Source organism: Protopterus annectens, chromosome 2.part2, assembly GCF_019279795.1.
Source record: "Protopterus annectens isolate FY-2018-M chromosome 2.part2, PAN1.0, whole genome shotgun sequence".
Classification (NCBI taxonomy): domain Eukaryota; kingdom Metazoa; phylum Chordata; order Ceratodontiformes; family Protopteridae; genus Protopterus; species Protopterus annectens.
The window spans coordinates 967,554,963-967,575,626 of NC_056730.1; the positions used below are offsets into that span (position 1 = coordinate 967,554,963).

The 20,664-nt window shown below is 39.1% G+C and overlaps 1 protein-coding gene across 3 annotated transcripts in view; it reads left to right on the forward strand.

The window, feature by feature from the left end:
• The window catches only part of PJA2 (praja ring finger ubiquitin ligase 2), a 1,087,778-nt gene that overhangs the window by 329,014 nt on the left and 738,100 nt on the right, over nt 1–20,664 (forward strand). For 2 of the 3 annotated variants that reach the window (XM_044064273.1, XM_044064272.1), the window contains exon 2: nt 926–1,120. The exons of the other annotated variant lie outside the window; for it this stretch is intronic. In XM_044064273.1, coding sequence (XP_043920208.1) covers nt 926–1,120 — 195 coding nt within the window. The remainder of the gene's footprint in view (nt 1–925; nt 1,121–20,664) is intronic. 3 annotated transcript variants of the gene reach the window in all.

Sequence of the window (20,664 nt, forward strand, 5' to 3'; positions counted from 1 at the left end):
AAACAAATAGTATGTTATACTAGACATAATAGTATTAACTCTGTGGGTCATATCCAGTTTATTAGAGCTGATAAAATTATTCAAATGCGGTTTCATTCCCGTGGCGGAAACCTGCTGTTACTGGTTGATTTGTTCAAAATATTATTTCAGGGAATATTTGTTTGAATGTCACTCACTCATCTCCGGGATCAGGTGTACTATTTTGTATGTCAGTCTTAGTATGTGTGTAGGAGACTAAGAACATAACTAAGGCTATCAACAAGTGCAATATTATTAGTCCTTTTGCTATTGTTTTTCAGAACGTTACAAGTCTGATAGCTCAGGAATTAAATGCTACATGTTTGGGACAGGTCCACTGTTTTTTTTTGTAAGAGAAGTATTACCTTTATATTAATAATAATTGTATTGCCTTTATGTTAATTCTAAAGGCATGTTGGTGTGTATAATTTTTCTGTTATGATTTCTGAAATCTGTATGTTTTGTTACAAATACATTTTTTTTGTGGAACTAAAGAGGGAAGGACTAGTTACTTAGGTTTTTGAAACTAAAAAGGTAAGGTTGGGTAATCAGGTTTTGAAACCAAGTAGTTTTAAAATGTTACCACTGTGTAACTGAATACAGCTTTCTGTACTTTTTGATATACACTGCTATGCAAAGGTGAAAGTACAGACAGTAAACTAATCTTGTTTCCTGCACCAATGGTGTATTTCACATAACAAGAGACAATAGTGTCCACTGTACAGCTTTTTTAACTGTTATACAAGACAAGAGAGAGTAGTTGACAGTATATTGGTGGTGAGTGCATGGTGGTTGTTTGAAAGGTAAATAGAATCAGCTGCTGATGAAATTAAAGCTTACTTTAACATTATGTGTAATGAATGTTTTGGCTGAATTTATAGAATGGATTTTTTTTTTTTTTTTACAGTGATGGGTCAGGAAGCTGGAAAGCCTTCCTGGCCCAAGCCAACAGGAGGTTATCAGACAATTACAGGCAGGAGATATGGAAGAAGACATGCTTATGTGAGCTTCCGACCCTCCCTGGTTAAGCAAGAAAATGAATCAAGACAACATTTCAAAGAATGTGAAGGAATGGAGTTGGACAGTGTTCAGAGGAATTCATGTATGTGGTATTTCTTTATAAGATTATGTATCTGAATATTTTTCAACACTACTTTATAAGGGAGTGAGATGTATATTGTGGTGCGATACCCATTCTGCAGGTATTTTCATCAGCTAAAATAGTATGCCTGCCTTACTTGAATCAGTCCAGCATGGTAAGACAGAATTAAATGCATGCAAATGCCATTTTCTGTAATTCAGTCCCTTTTTCCGCATATCCAATCGCATCTTTAGGTTTGCTTAGCCTGTGCATTGTCTAGACCTCCGTAAGTAATGCTGTCTGTGGCTGTCATGTCTGCTATTATTTTCAGTTTCTGCATTTAGGTTAATTTCTATTAATGTAGTTTGTAGCTGATGTTATGCTGAAGTAGCTTCCAGTTCCCATTATGGATCTGTGAAAGTGCGAGTTAGTATAACTCATTCTTTTTATTTTTTATGAAAGTTTTAGTTGAGCTTTAATAATGTTTTTTAAAGCATTATTATAAACATTTTAAAAAGTACAGTATTATAGACTTGTGCCAGAAGGTTTTATTGTAAGGAGTTGTATTATGTTCTAGCCCTTAGGACAGAAGCATCATACAAACTAGGTGTAAATGTGAATCTGCAAACAGTTTTACTCCCTAAAAAGCAAGTATTAACTGTAGTTTGGTGAAGCAGGAAATGGTGGTGGTAGTGGGGGTGGGGGTGGACTACCTCTCATGTTTCAGTGAATGGAAGATGGCTGGTGTGTGCATGAGCTTGGGAGGGGACAACACGTGTCAAAGAAAGAAACACTGGCGGCTGAAGCTGTCTGTCAAGGCACACATGAGAGAGGCTGTGAATCACTACAACAAGAATTGTCTAGTACAGGAAGAAAAAGAGACCAAGTTATAAGCGGTATCAACACTGCAAAAGCAGATCCATTCCCTCTCATTATCCTGGACCTAGCAGTGGGAAATGTAGGCATACGTAAAGAGTTGAGGCATGCATCACATGATTGCTGTACAAATGCCACTCTAACCTTGATAACCTCAAAATGGAGGTGGGAGAAACTATGGATATAGCATATCAGATGGAACTCATGGTTTTGAGAATCATTGTATTGTCCACTTCTGCATCTTAACAGAGTATAGGAGAGGAATGAAAGAGTGCATTTCAGATGCATTCTTCTTAATACTGCATTTACAATTGACTGCCAAGGACATACCTATTCATATGCCCCTGTCCGCAAGTAGTTGAATTCCAAGATTGTACTCTGTACTGAGACAGATCATAGCTTTTTATTATATTTTACACGGTGATATTCTTCTGTTGTGTGTTGATAATGTATGTATGTGTATGAGGTATATCCTTGTTTTCGTATGCTTGACATTTGTAAGTTTCCACATAGCCAGTAGGCAGTGCAACAGTTGATGCAGTGGACTAAGACTATAATATGTGAACGAGATACTCCCTGTTGCCTGGGAGTTGCATTATGTCAGCCTCCAATGTCTACTGTGTGACATACTGTGTCTGCAGCCTCTGTTTACAGCAGATGGTAGCTGTGCACTTACAGGGAACTCCTCCTACTTACTGTACTGAAAGGAAAGGGTGGTGACATACAGAACAGCAAAGCTGCCAGGTAGCTGTTCCTCTACTTCCAACACCCTTGTTGTATTAAAGGACAACCGCGCCCTCAGACTCAAAAAACATATTAATTTCATCATGGTTTGATGTTTCCTTAGATTTTAACAGAGCACCTGGAGACTATATTTTGAGCTTTTTAGATATTTTAGATGGCACTTTCTGACTCTTGACCACATGCTAGGTCTGCATATTGAAAAAATTTAGACTCGTTTTACTTCTGCCTCAATTATTCCATAATGCATTATTTTGTCTCACAAATATTGCATCAGATTCTGCCACTTTTTTCCTTGGGAAAGCCGCGGACTTCATTGACTTCAATAACAGGCATTCACTGCAGTCTTCAAATCCACTACTTTTTGGTTAAATTGTTATCCTTTTTCAGAAATTTGACCACTTTGAAAACACAAGAAAAGTAAATGCTACAGAATGTGTCACAAAAGTGCATTTTCTAGCTTTTTCTCCTTTCAAATGCGTTAACTTGAGCTTTTTTGTAAAGGCTGGAATCTGCATCGCAAGGAATCTCCCTCCCACTTTCACACCTACCTTCCCTAGCCGTCAAAACAGCTAAGGGTAATTTGAGCTAATATCTGCATGTGATTGACAAGCTCATCACTGCTGCAGGCAGTATCAGACCATACTGTATTGTTTTGCTGGGTCTGTCTTTTCCCTCCTGGCCACAGTGGGAGAGACTTTTTTGGTTGCACTACTCTGTCAATTCTAAAACCAAGCAACAGCAGCACTGGGTGCACAGTTCCCTTGTTTTCGCAAAGCATCAGTCTGCCCTCGCCTTATTTTCCTTCCTGTTTGAATATAGTAACAGATGATACACTATAAACAGTAAATTTACAGACCAGCATGACAGCACTCCACACACATGCTTTGAGAGTCAATATTAAACAAAAAACTTCATGGTAATGCATACCAGTTGTAATTTATTGCATTTTTAATTGCAGTGCCAGACATCATCTCATGCAATAACATCCTGTTACTAAGTTCACGATGTCTCACTGCAAAATTATCCCCTTTTGTAGCCAAGCATACTGTATTTCATCACCGTAGGGCTCTTTAATATGAGATTAGTCAACTGCCTTGGTTGACACCCACACACACACACACACACACACACACACACACACACACACACACACACACACACACACACATAGACCTATTAATAGATCACATAGACAGGACTTAGATATTATAGATAATAGATCACACATACTCCATATACACATATATAGACTCTAGATACATATTATTGTGACTTCCAATACCATGACACAGACTCCACACACACACAAAATGTTATATATATATATATATATATACATACTCCTAGATTTAATAATTATATATATATATATATATTATATATATATATATAGACATAGGACTAATATTATATATATATATATATATTGACATATATATAGACATAGATTCCACGGTAATATATATATATATATATATATATATACTATAGATCACATAATATATATATATACACAGGATTCCATATGGATCATTATCAATATATATCAATAGTACATAGATATATATTCTACACATATAGTATCAATACTATATATATATAGACTTATTATACTATATAATATATACAGACTCCAATATCAATATAGATCATCAATAATATATATGATAGATAATAGATCATATATATATATATATAGACACGAGACTCCAATACTTATAATATTATTAGTGACATAGACACAGACTCCTAAGAGGATCAATAATAAGACTATCACACACAGACTTACATGACTCCATATTATTATTATTGAGACTATTATACGAGAGACTCCATACATATCAGACTTGTACACATAGACATATACTCTAATAATATCAATACTGACATTATATTGACAGATTCCTAATAGACATAGATTAATACCTTGACAGACTTACATAGACTTACTAATAATCCACATGGCTAGACAATCACACATATACTCACAATATCACGAGACTCCACACATGCACACACACCTACACACACACACACACACTCCACACATCACATTAATAATAATTCCAATATCATCAAGACACACTCCACACAGACACCTTAATACCCACACCCACACACACCAATAATAATAATAACACACACACATAATATCATCAATATATAATAATATAATAATAATCCATAACACACTAATAATAATGAATATTCCACATCATCAATTCAATATCATCATAATAATAATACTACACACACACTCCACACACACACACCACATCATCAATTATAATAATACTGACACTCCACTAATAATACCACACACACATCTTACTAATAATAAGACTACCACACTCCAATACTAATAATAATACCCAATAATTAATAATACTGACACTCCAATAATTAATATCAATAATAATAATGGACCCAATAATATCAATAATAATAATAATATCACTCCACACACTGAATACCGTATCAATAATAATAATAATAATAATATCAATAATAACACAGACTCCAATAATATCAATATCAATAATAATACAACTCCACATCACAACCTCTATCTCTAGACTCTTAGTTTATCCCAATATTGGTAGAGATCCCAATTTTACTAGGTATTATATTTCACGAGGTAAAGGTGATGTAAGAAAGATCTGTGTTGACTGAAATTATTAGATGATCGTAAACTGGGTAATAATTGACTCACCTGCAGATGGGCATCCATCAAAGGGCCTCATGTAAGTAACAGAGCACTGGAGCCAAAGCCAGGGTCTCAAGTCACAGTGATAAAACTGTATAGTCATCCCCTTGAAAAATAAACAAGGAATACAAATTTAGTCTTCCCCTCAGGCCTTCATAATTTTATAGTTGCCAATGACATTTTAGTGGCCTGTACTCTCTACCAAACACCTGCAACTGGGAGATACTGGGCACCAAGTAGGTCAAGGCCAGAGGCGTACTCATAAACGCCGCCCAGTCAGTATACTTGCTACCTAGTTAGGTATCTGCGTGATTTAGTAAATCCATGTCCAACCCGAATTAGTGACATGCTGTACCCCAGAAAATCCAAATCACATCGAAAGCTACGTACAAGACTAACCTCCTTACATTGAAATGAGGACATGTTGGAGGACAGATTCATAACACAGAGGTTCTCTCACTGGAATAAAATCCCAGTCCATGTAAGGCAGAGTCCCTCATTGACTCTTCAAGAAGAATGTTGAGTGGATGTGGGATCCTAGGTTTATCTTTAGCCGAGTATCACTTCTGTGTCAGTGTTAGACAGAGGCACAGTATACTAACCTTGGAAAAGGGCATAGCAAAATTAATTTAAAACGGGCGCCGAAATAAAACAACTTCCATAGGATTATAAATTACCTAGGGCAGATAGCCTAGTACTAACCTATGCACTTAACTCCAGTTATTCAGGACAGGGGCATGTACACGACGCCGCGGAACGGTCATGAGACTTACATTACATTTGGCCAGCATTACACAGAGAACTAAACTGATGCATGGACGCTCGCAGAGAAATGCATGCCGATTTTCAATTTGCCAAATGCCAGTATTACAGAGAAATAAAACGAGTAATTATAAAAAATCATTCTAAAATACAGCCCCCATAATATAATATAGCATCAATAAATACAAAAAGAGCTACAGTAATCAAGTAACAGCAGCAAACAGGGTAAGTAAAATTAACAAGCACCTGTTACACAACAAATGCACTTATCTAATTCTACCACTCATTTCACCTCCTAGTCACACACTTACATCGTGTGTTTGGACACCTGACCCACTTTAAATAAACATGAATTATCTTACTTCTCTTTATTCTTCCCACCGGTAATTATATATGTTCATCTCTCTACTCAATCTCTAGAATTTGTTTTAAGGTCGAAAGTGTACTCTATAGTAGCTATAATGTTCTTATTTTGCTATCATACTGTATATTTCCAGTTCTATATTCGGAACATTTTAACCAAGCGCCCGGACTAAATACGTAAACGGTCTAAAAATACCAGTGTTCCATCCTAGTTATAAAATTAAAATACACATACTTGTGCTATCTGTGATCATAAACTTACAGTATGAAGTATAGATACGACTGCACTTAGCTTATAACATTTCTTGTATTGTTAAATATTCTGTAACTTTCATTTCTTTAACAGTACTGATTTCTATCTGGAAACAGACACTTTACGACATTTGACTTTAAATGAAAACGTTCACAATTAAAAAATGGTTGCAGTCACACATACACACACACACACACACTAGCCCCCTTGGCTGCAGTCACACACACACACACTTGCCCCCTTGGCTGCAGTCACACACACACTTGCCCCTTGCTGCAGTCCCTTGGCTGCAGTCACACACACACACACACACACACCACACACACACACCCCTTGGCTGCAGTCACACACACACACACACTTCACACACACACACTTGCCCCTTGGCTGCAGTCACACACACACACACGCTTGCCCCCTTGGCTGCACACACACACACACACACACACACACTTGGCTGCAGTCACACACACACACTGGCTGCAGTCACACACACACACTTTCCCCCTTGGCTGCAGTCACACACACACATACTTGCCCCCTTGGCTGCAGTCACACACACACACGCACTTGCCCCCTTGGCTGCAGTCACACACACACACACACACACACACACACACACACACACACACACACACACACACACACACTTGCCCCCTTGGCTGCACTGACACACACACACACACACACACACACACACACACTTGCCCCCTTGGCTGCAGTCACACACACACACTTGCCCCCTTGGCTGCAGTCACACACACTTGCCCCCTTGCTTGCAGTTGCCCACATACAGACATGCACACACTTGTCCCCTTGCCTGCAGTCAAACACACAAGCACACACACTTGCCCCATTCCTAGCAGTCACACACACTTGGCCACACTTGCCCCCTTGCTTGAAGTCAGACACAAAGATACACACACACACACATATAATTATATTGCTTGTACAATGCAGTAAAGTTTTATTGGGTGTTTTAATTGGGTTAAAATATTCCAGAAAACAGTGAAACTAAATGCATGCACCCATAAGGACAGTACTACCCAATTCAGAACATTTCCATCACAAGTCTAGTCAAACTCAAGTCGAGTAAAAGAAGCAGCACTAAATGCAAAACATTTCTCCTTGGACTACAGTTCTAATTATAATTTATATTCAACTTTATTAAACTACCAAGTAACATAGCCAAGCAACGTGCTGCAACTAGCAATCGCTGTGTTGGTTATCCAAAACAAATCTGCTGCCTGCAAACAACTATCTACTTGTTTCATGGGTAAAACATGATCACAGTAAAAAATGAAAAGCAAACATGACATCAGCTCAGAATACACTGCAACGAGTATGTCACAATTTGAAATGTCTCAGGCTGACAGCGATGGTCCTGACATGTCATACCTATGAACCTCAGTGCACTAAATCTGGACTAAGCCATACATAAGTGGGAGAAAGGCACAAGTAGAAGTAGAAATTTTAAATATTGCTCTTACAAAGTTAGAAAGATCATCCAACAGTAGGTCTTGCATTATTATGAATTTTCGAAAGGGTATGAAATGTGAAACTGAAATGTCTGCCATTATTTTCTATCTTCATTCTATAATGTTTTGCCACTAACTGTCCACAAAAAACCACCACAACGTTATGTTAAATGGTCCGAAAATGTGAATCAAGAAGATAAATTAGCCAGACAATACAGCTGGGAAGCTGTCAAAGAAGGGGCAAGTTATTACTCCTAAGTGGAGCAGCTGTCAAAAAAAAAATTGACATGCATTTCTGAAAAGAAAGTAACCCCTAACTGGATTATTACATGTAATTGTAAACCCTCCACGTTTTCTGGCGAAACTATTATTTCTGGGGAGAGATTATTAGGTGAAAAGAAACATTTAGAGCCAAATCCATGGTCAGTTTAGAGGTTGCGATATGCCTAATTCTATAAAGCAATTTATAGAAATTTGACTAGCAACCAGTTAATGCAGGTAATCTGGGCAAGGCCAAATATGTTGGGGGGCATCTAAACAGTACTTGAAATTTATCTCGTATAAACAGAGACAGTTGATAGAAGAGGTCTGGCTTTAGCATGCTTTTTCCTTGCTTGCAGTCTCACACAGACACTTTCCCCCTTGCTGGCAGTCAGACACACGCACTTGCCCCCTTGCTGGCAGTCAGACACACGCACTTGCCCCCCGCACACACTAGCCCCCTTGCTTGCAGTCACACACACACACTTGCCCCACACACACACTAGCCCCCTTGCTTGCAGTTACGCACACACACTCACTAGCTCCCTTGCTTGCAGTCACACACATACACACACACACACACACACACACACTAGCCCCTTGCTTGCAGTCACACACACACACACACACACACACACACACTAGCCCCCTTGCTTGCACTCACACACTAGCCCCCTTGCTTGCACTCACACACTCACACACTAGCCCCCTTGCTTGCACTCACTCACACTAGCCTGGTCAACAAATGTCAAATAAATAAAATACCTAACTTTTGTTTTGCATAAACAGAACATGCTAGAGAGACAGATATGCTTCAAAGAGCATTCCCATTCTCTGGATCAGACTCACCATCCATGTGAAGCAGCGATCCTCCCTACCTGCATATAAGCGCCACTTGGACCAAGGAATGGGTAATCAAAATTCTCCCTGGTATGACTGGCACCAATGTCGCTGATGGACAGTGGCAGTCAGTAAATCAATCCCATATAAGTCAAATTTGTGGGTCACAGTTAGTAGCACTGCTAGTCTTCTAAGGGCACTAGCAGTCTTTAGTGTAGGATATATCTATGAACAGAACAGTCGGACTTTCCTGGTCAACAAATGACAATAAATAAGAGTCTCGCACTATCACCAGACAACAGTGACTTCATCAATTAAACAAAAGGTGGTAACTGGAGGACAAACATCCAACACATACCGAACTGACTGGGCTATCAATGTGCAGACACTGTGTTTGCTCTTGCTAGCTTGTGTTTTCAAAATGTCAGTGCTTAGTTCACTTTCGTAGGTATGAGAAAATGATGCAAATGGCAAAACATTACAAAATAAAAAGGTATGAAAATGCAGACACAATATAACACTGGTAATACAAACTATCAAAAGCAAAGCACGCGAGCTGTAAAGTGAGAGTGTAATATCTTTTTTGATAACAGGACCAGAAACTGACAGGATCATTAAAATTGTTTCACGTTCAGAGAACTATGTAAGAATTTAGAAATAAAGGCATTCCTTCCGAGACAAACCAAGTAACCAGCATCCAAATCCTGCCCACTCAGGCTGAAGACAAACCACAGAAGACAGAACCACGTAGTTCATGAGCACCGGAACACGTGTATTCACAGAGACTACAACAGAAACACTGTGCACACCTGATCAAAAGAAAAATAGTATACAAAATGCTGACTTAGCCCCACACACCACTACAAGGTCTATAACAATAATAAATAAAAAAAAAAAAACACCGTTCGCTTCTTCCGTACCTACATAAGTAACACAACCCTTTTTGGCACAGAGCAACTATTAATATCTGCGCCAAAAAAAGAAAAAAACACTGACAGAACATTCCAAATTGTCCCACACAGCCTTACACTGGCAATCTTAAATCTGTAACTAACAAGATTTACTGCGCATATAAATAGCAGCTAGACCCTTGCCCATGCAGCCCCATCCCCTCTGCCCAGGCAGCCCCACCCCCTCCACACACTCAGCCCTACCCCCCCCCCACCCACCCACATAGCCATTCCAGTGTCCCATTACTTGGCTATTTCTCCCCATTTGTCATAGACACTGTTCAAATCTCTCAGTGTGCATGCTGTTCTATGCTTTACTTCTACAATGATTACAGATATTTGGATTTCATTTACAACTTTTATTTCCTTATAGACATTTACTAAACCTAAACAAAACAATAGACTTACAATGAAAACAGACTTAGCATTAAAACTTTACCTTTAAACCCACATTCACTGAAACAGCATTGAAACCCACATTCAAAGAAATGCATCTGGCCAGTGGCAGGGTAAGTTTACCTTTGGGCTGTTTTCAAATCATAGGCTCCTTGCACACATTTTTAGAATCATGCAAAAGTTCTTTGATTCACCTTCCTGACTGTATTAATTATACTGTATAATAATTGTATTATATCCCTTGTAAAATACAGCACACTTGTTAGACTTAAGTTAGAGCCCATTTTAAATGTATTGTTTAAACATTTTTCCAGTAGGCAATGAAACAAAAATGCATTAAATAATGACAAAACTGCACTATTCAGAACATTTCTATCATAAAGGTCTACTTCCACACAACTGCATTTTAATTTTATTGCTTGAACATTTTTCCAGTAGGCACTAAAGAAAAATGCATGCACCAGTAATGAAAAAACTGTCCTATTCAGAACATTTCCATTATAAAAGGCTACTTCCACACAACTGAATTATAAATTTATTGTTTGAAAAAATTTCCAGTAGGCAATGAAGCAAAATGCATGCATCAGTAATGACAAAACTGTCCTATTCAGAACATTTCCACGATAGCAGTCTACTTCTACACACAATATATAAATACAGAATAACAGTAGTGTAAGCCATAGGCATGTTGCACAGCTTTTTGAACTTATTTTCAATAGGGGGGACCAGGCACACATTTTAAACATTGCTTGTATAATTTTGGAAAGTTGCTTGCATAAAATGTATTACGACCATACATTTCACTGCCAAGTCTCGAACCCAGAACTTTGTGCACTACAGTCAGAGCAACATACCACTAAGCTAAACCAGCAGTTTCTTGAAAGACAAGAAGACAAACTTAAATGGCTATCATATCATGTAATGAATTCAGTTCTCATTTCTCACCATAGTTCTCAACCTCTTAGCACAAAAATACAGAACAATGCCAATAATGGGGGAATACAGCCCCAAAATAGTAACACATTTCAAATACTGATTTTATAATCTTAGAAAATTTCTAGAATAAAAGGTTTTGTTTTACCACTCATGAAAACCAGAGGAACAGAACATAAATGTGAGGCATAAATTCACAAGTGATGGTGGCTAGGGTCTTTAGGCTCTTTTTACCTGTACCCAAGGTACAGGATTTGAGCCTGAGTACCACTAGCCACCAGATGTTACACACACACAAAAGTTTCATTCTGCCAGCTTACTCACTCTGAAAAGCGTCCGGACTCCATCTGCAGTCCTCACAGCTAACCCATCAGATAAGCAGAAACTGTCCATTTTTCCTCACAGCTAACCCATCAAATACGCAGAAACTGTCTGTTTCAGTTCCTGCTCGCAAACCTGAAAATACGTGCGCCACATGATGATGTCAGCATGCCAATCCGGCACCCATGGCACAGATGCAAAAGCGTCATTGGACTTGAAGGCGTTCTTAAAGAAGAACCATAGGTGCCGGAAGCTGTTGAAGACTGGGGGGGGGGGTGGACGGAGAGAGGGGCACTTAGTGATATAAAAAGGGCAATTTCTTATAACTATTTACTACAACATAGGTTCACCTGGAGGACATTTTAAGCTTAGCCAATTCCCTTTTGGTGCTTGAAATAACATTTTCTGATTGGTCTTACTGATCCCGTGGCTGATAATTATATATTACCCCTAGTGAGAATAATTCATCATACCATAGATAATTTGAGGGGACCCATGTAAGGGATGCAGCATTTAGGAGTTGCCTCTATCCTTTAGTGGCATGAGAAGCAATCCTGGAGTACATTTTCTATTATCCATCCTTGGATCCAAGTTGCATTTGAATATGGACAGATGAGCTTTGTTTCATTTTTATGGATAGTCTATTCTGGAACAGTGTTAGCCTCTGTGATATATATCCAACTCTCCACAGCATTCAGTTTAGATACCTGGACTTAGTATTTCTGATGCCATTTTTCTTGCTGATGTTCAGTGGGTCTATCTGTATTAGGTCGGAGGATGCCTCGTATTCCAGACCTGTCACCTCTAAGCACTCTGTAGGATACTAAGTATAGTAATACATCTTTGAGGTGGTCCATGCAAGACCTATTGTTTAGGACTTGTATCCTTTTGGTAAGGTATCTCTGAATGTATTCCAGTTGTTTCATGGGATGGACAGATACATGCCAAAGCAAGCATTATACAAAATGATTGACCTAATGAGGGCTTTGTAAAGATGGACATCATCATCTCTAGATCTAGTCACAATTTGTTTATAAGCTGTGCAATACAGAAAGGCTCTTATAACTCTGGGCACATGTTGGTCAAAGGTTAAGTCACTGTACACACAACTTCCCAAATGCCAAACAATTGGGTCAGTTCTCAGAGGGCATTGTCATGACTTTGACACCAGTTATTATTTGGGACAAAACTTCCTGCATGATGGTTAAGTCATTTGGGGATTCAATAACTGCCCCTAGCTTGCAGTCATCTCAAACTTAGCCAGTCAAAGCCCTTTGGTATTTCCTTCTACTTTTGAAATGTATATGCCAAACAGAAAATCTCAGCATTGAACCCTGGGGGACTCCATTGGTGACTGGTCTCTTCCCCTGTTTTGATCTCCTGCATCCTGTGAGCAAGTTGGCAATCCAGCTAGTGACACAAGTGTTTCCTCCTACATTATTCATCTTTTGTACTACACCTGAGTAGGGGATTGTGTCAAAAGGCTTGGCCAGGACAAAGTAATGCGTGTGTTTTCTCCTACATTATTCATATTTTGTACTACACCTGAGTAGGGGATTGTGTCAAAAGGCTTGGCCAGGTCAAGGTAATGTGGTTTGAACTGTTTTACCATCATCCATTGCTTTGGTAACAAGAGTAAAGCTTAAAATTTGCCCATGATTTTGAGCCTCACACACTTTCCTCTGGGCTGTTTTCAAACACATTTTAGGGCCATGCATACATGTATGCATTCTTTTATTCACCTTCCTGATTTTATTAAATTATATTCCTTGTATAATACAGCAGCAGTTGTTAGAATGGGTTTTAAATTCCTAGTTTTGAACAGTCTTCTAGTAAGCAATGAAACAAAATGTATGAACCAATAATGACAAAACTTCCCATTTCAGAAAATTTGAACCATAAAAGCCCATTTAGACTTCTGTCATTACAATCCACCAATATCAGTAAATACACAAAATCTCTGCAGAAGTAAGTAATCTAAATAATTCCACATTAAAGGTATTTCTAAATAATGAACAGGCCGCTGCTAGGAAATAACTTTATATTTTATTGTTTCATCTATAAATAAAGTGGTTGTTGCCCTTGAAGAATAAATTACCTATGTTACATTAAAAAGTGTTAACCTAGTAATATTGCAATAATGAATGGATGGCAAACTGATAACAGCTTCATAGTTACTAGGTAACTCCTCCAAAGGAGGGCACTCACTGGAATGCAGCATCCTCTCACTCCCTTTAAAGTACAACACAGTACAGCATCAGCAATCCATCTAAATACTCTGGGAGTAGAACCCATAGCCTTCTGCATCAAAAGTAAGGCTACTCCCTGTTGTGCTACTAACAATGCAAACAGATTAAGCAACACTAAACTTCTCTACCCCTGAAGTACTCCACTCCTTGAAAATTTTTTATTTAACATTTATTTACCAGGAAAGTCTGACGTGGAACAAAGCCAATTTTTGGGCGAGGCCCAGGGAGAAATGCTCCAGATGTATATCTTTGTAACATGGGAGGAAACCAGAGCACCCAGAGGAAACCCACATGAACACAGGGAGAACATACAGATTCTGCACAGATGGCAGCCTAGCCAAGAATTAAACCAGAGAACCTCTTGCTGTGAGGCAACACTACCACTGCAGCATCCACTTGACACAACTTAATCACTCAATTTCGCAGCAGAAGAAATCTGGAAAAAGCCAAAATGTATTGGACGGGCACAAAACCAGGGACAGATTTTAAACATTGCTTGTATAATTTTAGAAAGTTGTTGAAATAGTGTTTTTTGTTACCATGTGTTTCCAAAAAAGGAAGACTGAAACTTAAAGGGCTATAATTATTTAGTGAATTCACCGATTTGCCACAAAACCACATATTTTAAAAGGAACAGAGCAAAGTACACACACACACACACACACACACACACACACACACATACCTCATGCTGAGTTCTGGGTGTGATGTTTAAATTAATGGCATGTCTTGAATAGTGATGTGTGGAATGACATGCAAAAAGGCATTAATGCTAATAAACAATTGCTTCTAATAAAGTGCTTATAAAAAAATGGAAGCTAAAGAATTACAAAAATGATAACCAATAGCACTAGTGATTAGTGTCCACAAACTTTTAGCAAGAATCTTCTTCTTTCGGCTGCTCCGTTAGGGGTCGCCACAGCAGATCAACTGTTTCCATTTCTTCCTGTCCTCTGCATCTTGCTCTGTCACACCAACCATCTGCATGTCCTCTCTCACCACATCCATAAACCTCATCTTAGGCCTTCCTCTTTTTCTGTTAGCTGGCAGCTTCATCCTTAGCATCTTTTTCCCCAATATGCTCTGTATCCATCCTCAGCACATGTCCAAACCAACGTAATCTTGCCTCTCTGGCTTTGTCTCCAAACCTTCCAACCTGGACTGACTCTCTAATATACTTATTCCTAATCCTGTCCATCCTCGTCACACCCAGTGCAAATCTTAACATCTTCAACTCTGCCACGTCAAGCTCTGACTCCTGCCTTTGTCAATGCCACTGTATCTAGCCCATATAACATAGCTGGTCTTACTACCCTCTTCTAGACCTTCCCTTTTACTCTTACTGGTACTCGTCTGTCACAAATCACTCCTGACACTCCTCCACCCACTCCATCCTGCCTGTACTCTCTTCTTCACTTCTTTTCCACACTCACCATTACTCTGAACTATTGATCCCAAGTATTTAAACTCATCCACCTTTGCCACCTCTACTCCCTGCATCCTCACCATTCTTCTATCCTCCTGCTCATTCACACACACATATTCTGTCTTAGTCCTGCTGGCCTTCATTTCTCTTCTCTCTACAGCATATCTCCACCTCTCCAGGGTCTCCTCCACCTGTTCCCTACTCTCACTACAGATCACAATGTCATCTGCAAACATCAGTAAAAAAGGACAGAAGTATTAAAAGAAAAGACAGAAGAAGAATAGACTACCAGTAAGAATAAAAAGAAATTTGCTGGTTAACTGGCTACTCTAAAAACTGCCCCATATAGTGTATGTATCCTTCTCCAAGTAGTCTGGATGTAGCTGCAAAATACACACTTGACATGGACCAATCTTCTTACCCAGTACATAAATTACAAATCAGTTAAATAATTGTATAGGAGTACAGTCATGGGAGGCACAGCAGTGCATCAGTAGACCCTAACCATAGATATGTACACACTATGCATCTTTATTATAACCATGAAAAACTGACTGTATATAAACACTTTGTAATAACATCAAAAGTCCTGTATACATTACTCAATCAGCCATTTTATTATCTTTGTACTGCTCTGTTTTGAGCCTGAGTCATGACTGATAAGGGTCTGTGGAATAGCCCACCTACCTAGTCAACAATGAAATACAAAAGACAAATGCTAGAAATTCAGCTGATGACATAGAATGCAGATTTGCATTAAACATTCCTCAAACATTTATTTCAGTGTATGATAATGCAATAATCAATCTAAATCTATGAAAAATGCAGATCCCTTACAGATATATCACTGCTTATATGTCCTAATAACCCACGTTGGGAACAACAAACCCACACACAACATCTGCGGGCACACAGAGCAACATCTGACACGCTACCCCGACAGATCTAGAATTTGTAAAGCGGAAACTGGATGTGATCACTCAACATAGGCAATGGAATGGAATAGCATGATGATACCTCGTGCAGAGATCTGCTCAGCTTTGGGAGCAGCTTCAGTACAAAAATTAAAAACGGCAGCTTCAGTAGATAAAGCAAAAATGACAGCTTCAGTAGATAAAGCGAAAACAGCAGCTTCAATAAATGAGCGAGCCTTAAGCTGACACAGCACCAGTAAAGTAAATGGAGCCTTAAGCTTACCCATGAGTGTTAAGGCAGCTTCCGAAAGTAAAATAAACAGACAAACCAGCTTCATTAAGGGCCTTAAGCTTACACAGCACGGCACCAGCTTCAAAAAATAAAGTGAGCACCAACAGAATAGCTTCAGTAAACAGAGCGCACACACACGAGCGTCAATACATAAAATAAAAATGGAGCAGCTTCAGTAAACAGAACCTTAAGTGAGTGTTGAGGCAGCTTCAGAAAGTAAATGGACACACCAGCTTCAGTAAGTAAAGTAAAAATGTAGCCTTAATAGCACCAACTTCAGTAAGAGCCTTAAGCTTACATTGCACCAGCTTAGTAAAGTAAACGAAACACCAGTCCAGCAGAGCAGCTTCAGTAAAGGGAGCCATAAGCTTACCTGTGAGTGTTGAGTCCCGCGCATTTTTGTGTCATATTTAAACGACATTAAATAGTTGCACATCCCAGCTGTAAAACAATAACCACGGCTGCCGATAACCAAACACACCACAAATAAATAAAATTTTAAAAACGCTGAAATTTCAACTAGTCCACTTTAGGATAGCGAATACAGGAAGCCAAAGATCTACCCCCATTGTAACAAATCTACCTTAAAGGCGGCGAACAAAGCAACCAACAAATACTGTCCCTAACACGCGCACTTTAGGACAACGTGGGTTTCAGCGTACAAATACAAACATCAACAAATACAAATAAAATATTAATTTTTGCCTGCCCCTAGCTTCCAACTCGAGAATAAGGATTCCAATTACACAAAAAAACAACCGGAGCACACAAATATTTAAATCAAAAGTACAGAAATAATAAACTACTCGGCAATACTACAAATTAAACAAAGCGTGCCACACTTGTAAGCATTAAGTCGACTATAACGACAAATATCATTGCTAGGGACACATGGACATGTAAAATTACATTTATAACTTACCTTACTAACTGAAGTCTTCCAATGCTCGAGAAAAGACAGGCAATCCCAGCTTCCAGCAAGTCCTTCACACAAAATGGAGCCGATAGCATTCACCTCGCTAGAAAAGAAGTTCCACACAGCAGCTACTATGGTAATAGTGGGCTGGCCAAGGCTGCAATGACATCACAATGTGGGAGGATCACAGGAGGTTCAATGCAGCATGGAAATAAGGCAGAGTTTACGTCACTTTGGGGGTGGAAACCTCCAGGGATCGACTTGAGGAGCAGTGGCAGATGTGACATCATTATTTAAGAGCCAGGTAGACATTTTTCTTTTTGGTTTGAAAACGGAAGCTGAAACAGTACGGAGATTTAGGAAGCTCAGGTTTAAAACTGTTTAGATCAGTTTATTTTAAAGCTGCAGCTATTTTTTTTTTTGCCTGTAGCACATAAGGGGGACTTAAGGAAACAGCAGATAGGGCTATTGGATTTAATATCCCATTGTTTTCCTTTAAGAACATGGACACTTGAGATCAGCAAATGTGTTCCATGATGAGTATGTGGAGACTTGAAAAGGAACCAAGCTGGAAGGCTGACCAGGAAGGGGTAAGAAGGAAGGGTTGGACCTGTTTGCTTCCTACTCTGTTGGGCTAGAGAATTGGGGTCCAAAGAGTCCTCACCTTCATTTGTTCTACCTGATGGAACCCGAAATGTGAGAGAGAGTGAATGGACTTAGCTCTTCTGAGGGGCTGCATCCCAGGTGAGATGTGTCTTTGCAGAAGTCTTATCTGTTTGTCCCACCATTAAATTAGGGTTGCCACCTTTCCAAATGGCCAAAGTGGGACATTTGTGCTACAAACATCAGATTTTGCAGGGCAAAACATACCCACGGCCAGTACAAAGGACAGAACTTCAGTTGTTTGCCTGAATAAAAGTTTATTCTTGTAGCATTTCTGTTCCTTATTCTGTTTTGTATAACATTTAAGTGTTTCAGATACAGAATAACTGTTTTATGCAACTATTGCATACAATATAGAAAATAATTTTGTCCTAAAATCTCAGGACATTTGCCATTTTCTCACAATATTTTGCAGGACACAACTGCCCAAAGAGGGACTGTCCCTCGCAAAGTGGGACAGGTGGTAACCCTACATTAAATCCCCTGCACAGCAGCTTGGAAAGAAGTCCCAGGGACCTAGCAAGAATGTCAGTATAAATCTGATATAAACCCCAAGTACATTGCGATATAAGCTAGTTTTCCTCACTTGCTCTGGTGTTATGTGAGAACAGATAAGGATGGAAGCCCTAGACCATGCCAACCAAATTAAGGGCCTGAAGTGAAAAGAAGCAGTTAATGATATGTATTAAAAAAAAATATTTATTTATTTTATTTATTACTTATTTTACATTTGTTGACCGGGCTAGTCTAACTGAATATATGTCCATTTTCAGTAGAGGCCCGGGGAGAAAAGCTCCAACCATCAGCAGTGACAAAAAAAAAATTTAATACAATATATAGTAAATAGCCAAGTGAATAACAATACATTAGCTACATAGGTGAGAACAAAAGTTTTACAGAGTAACTTAGTAGTTTAAAGCTAAGATTAAATACAGAGAACCAAAAAATAAAAAAGAATATCTGTTTGCTCATCTTTGTCAATGTCTTTTTCTCATCACTGTTGCATTGTTCAATACATGTGGGATAGTAGCCCAGTGTCTGTCCAGTATAACAAAACCTTTACATTCTGTCAACCTCATACATCAGATGTATGCTCACCTTGCAGGTATGGGGCATAAAGTTGAAGTACACACTCTCAATCCCCAGAGCCTCTTTGCTGCCAGTCTGAACGCCTTTTGCTGAGCTTGTTGCTACTGAGCCATTTACAGATAAGTGCTTTATTAGGGTTCCTTCTTTTCCTTTTTCTGTTGTTTACTGGGAGTTCGTGTCACCCAGGAAGGGAAAATTTCAGTGTGGGATGCAGATTTCCCTTAACATAGACACAAGAAATGCCTGTTCTGCTTAGTTGCTGCACATAACCATACCCATTGTATAATTTGTCTGGCTTTTGTTCCAGAAACTCTCCACAGCCATATGTCTTTCTTATCCATCTATTTGGAGAACAGACACCTTAAGCTTGTGACCCAGGGTACTGTGGCCAAATCTGCATGCCGCAAGGTTCAGCCACCTCTTAAAAAAAGGCTAAAATGTCTCTCTCTGATTCTGCTGCTGTCCAGTCCCCACTGGATGTCACTCAAGATGAATGAAGACCCCAGAGACCATGCGGTTCCAATGCCAGTTCCCTTTGCTGCAACCCAGTTGGAGGCTGACATGGAACCTGCTTCTTGCATGTCCTCTGAGGTTGTGCACATCTCTGTTATGGACGTTGAGGGAGAACCACGGCTGATGATTTCTGAAGTGCCTAGGAGGATTCCTCAAATTTTAGTTAGGGAAGAGGTTCCTGGTACTCTTATAGAATCTAGGCATGGCTTTGAACCTCCTAGGTTGGTCAAAGCTAACTGTTTTGTAAAAAAAAAAAAAATTAACAGAAAACTAAACACATATCACCCATAGCTAATAATTCTCATAGAGAATGTCAGGTTTTCACCCAGGGATTTCTCAATGCTTTGATGGCTCTGAAGCCCCCTCAGGGATTGTCTTTCCTGCTTTTCCCTGGTCTTCCCCCATAGCCAAAAGGGCTATAAAGTCAGATTCCTCAAATGAGCTGGATTCTGGGGGATGAATCCTTGGCCTGCTCATAACAAATCTCTTAACCATTAGATTATGGGTCAGAGGTAGAGTATTTCTGATCTCCTCATTACTCCTTTCAGGAGTTATCATTTGGGGGCACTGTGGTTTGTATGAAGGAACATTTTAAGTGGGATTGTTCCCAAGTCTCTGA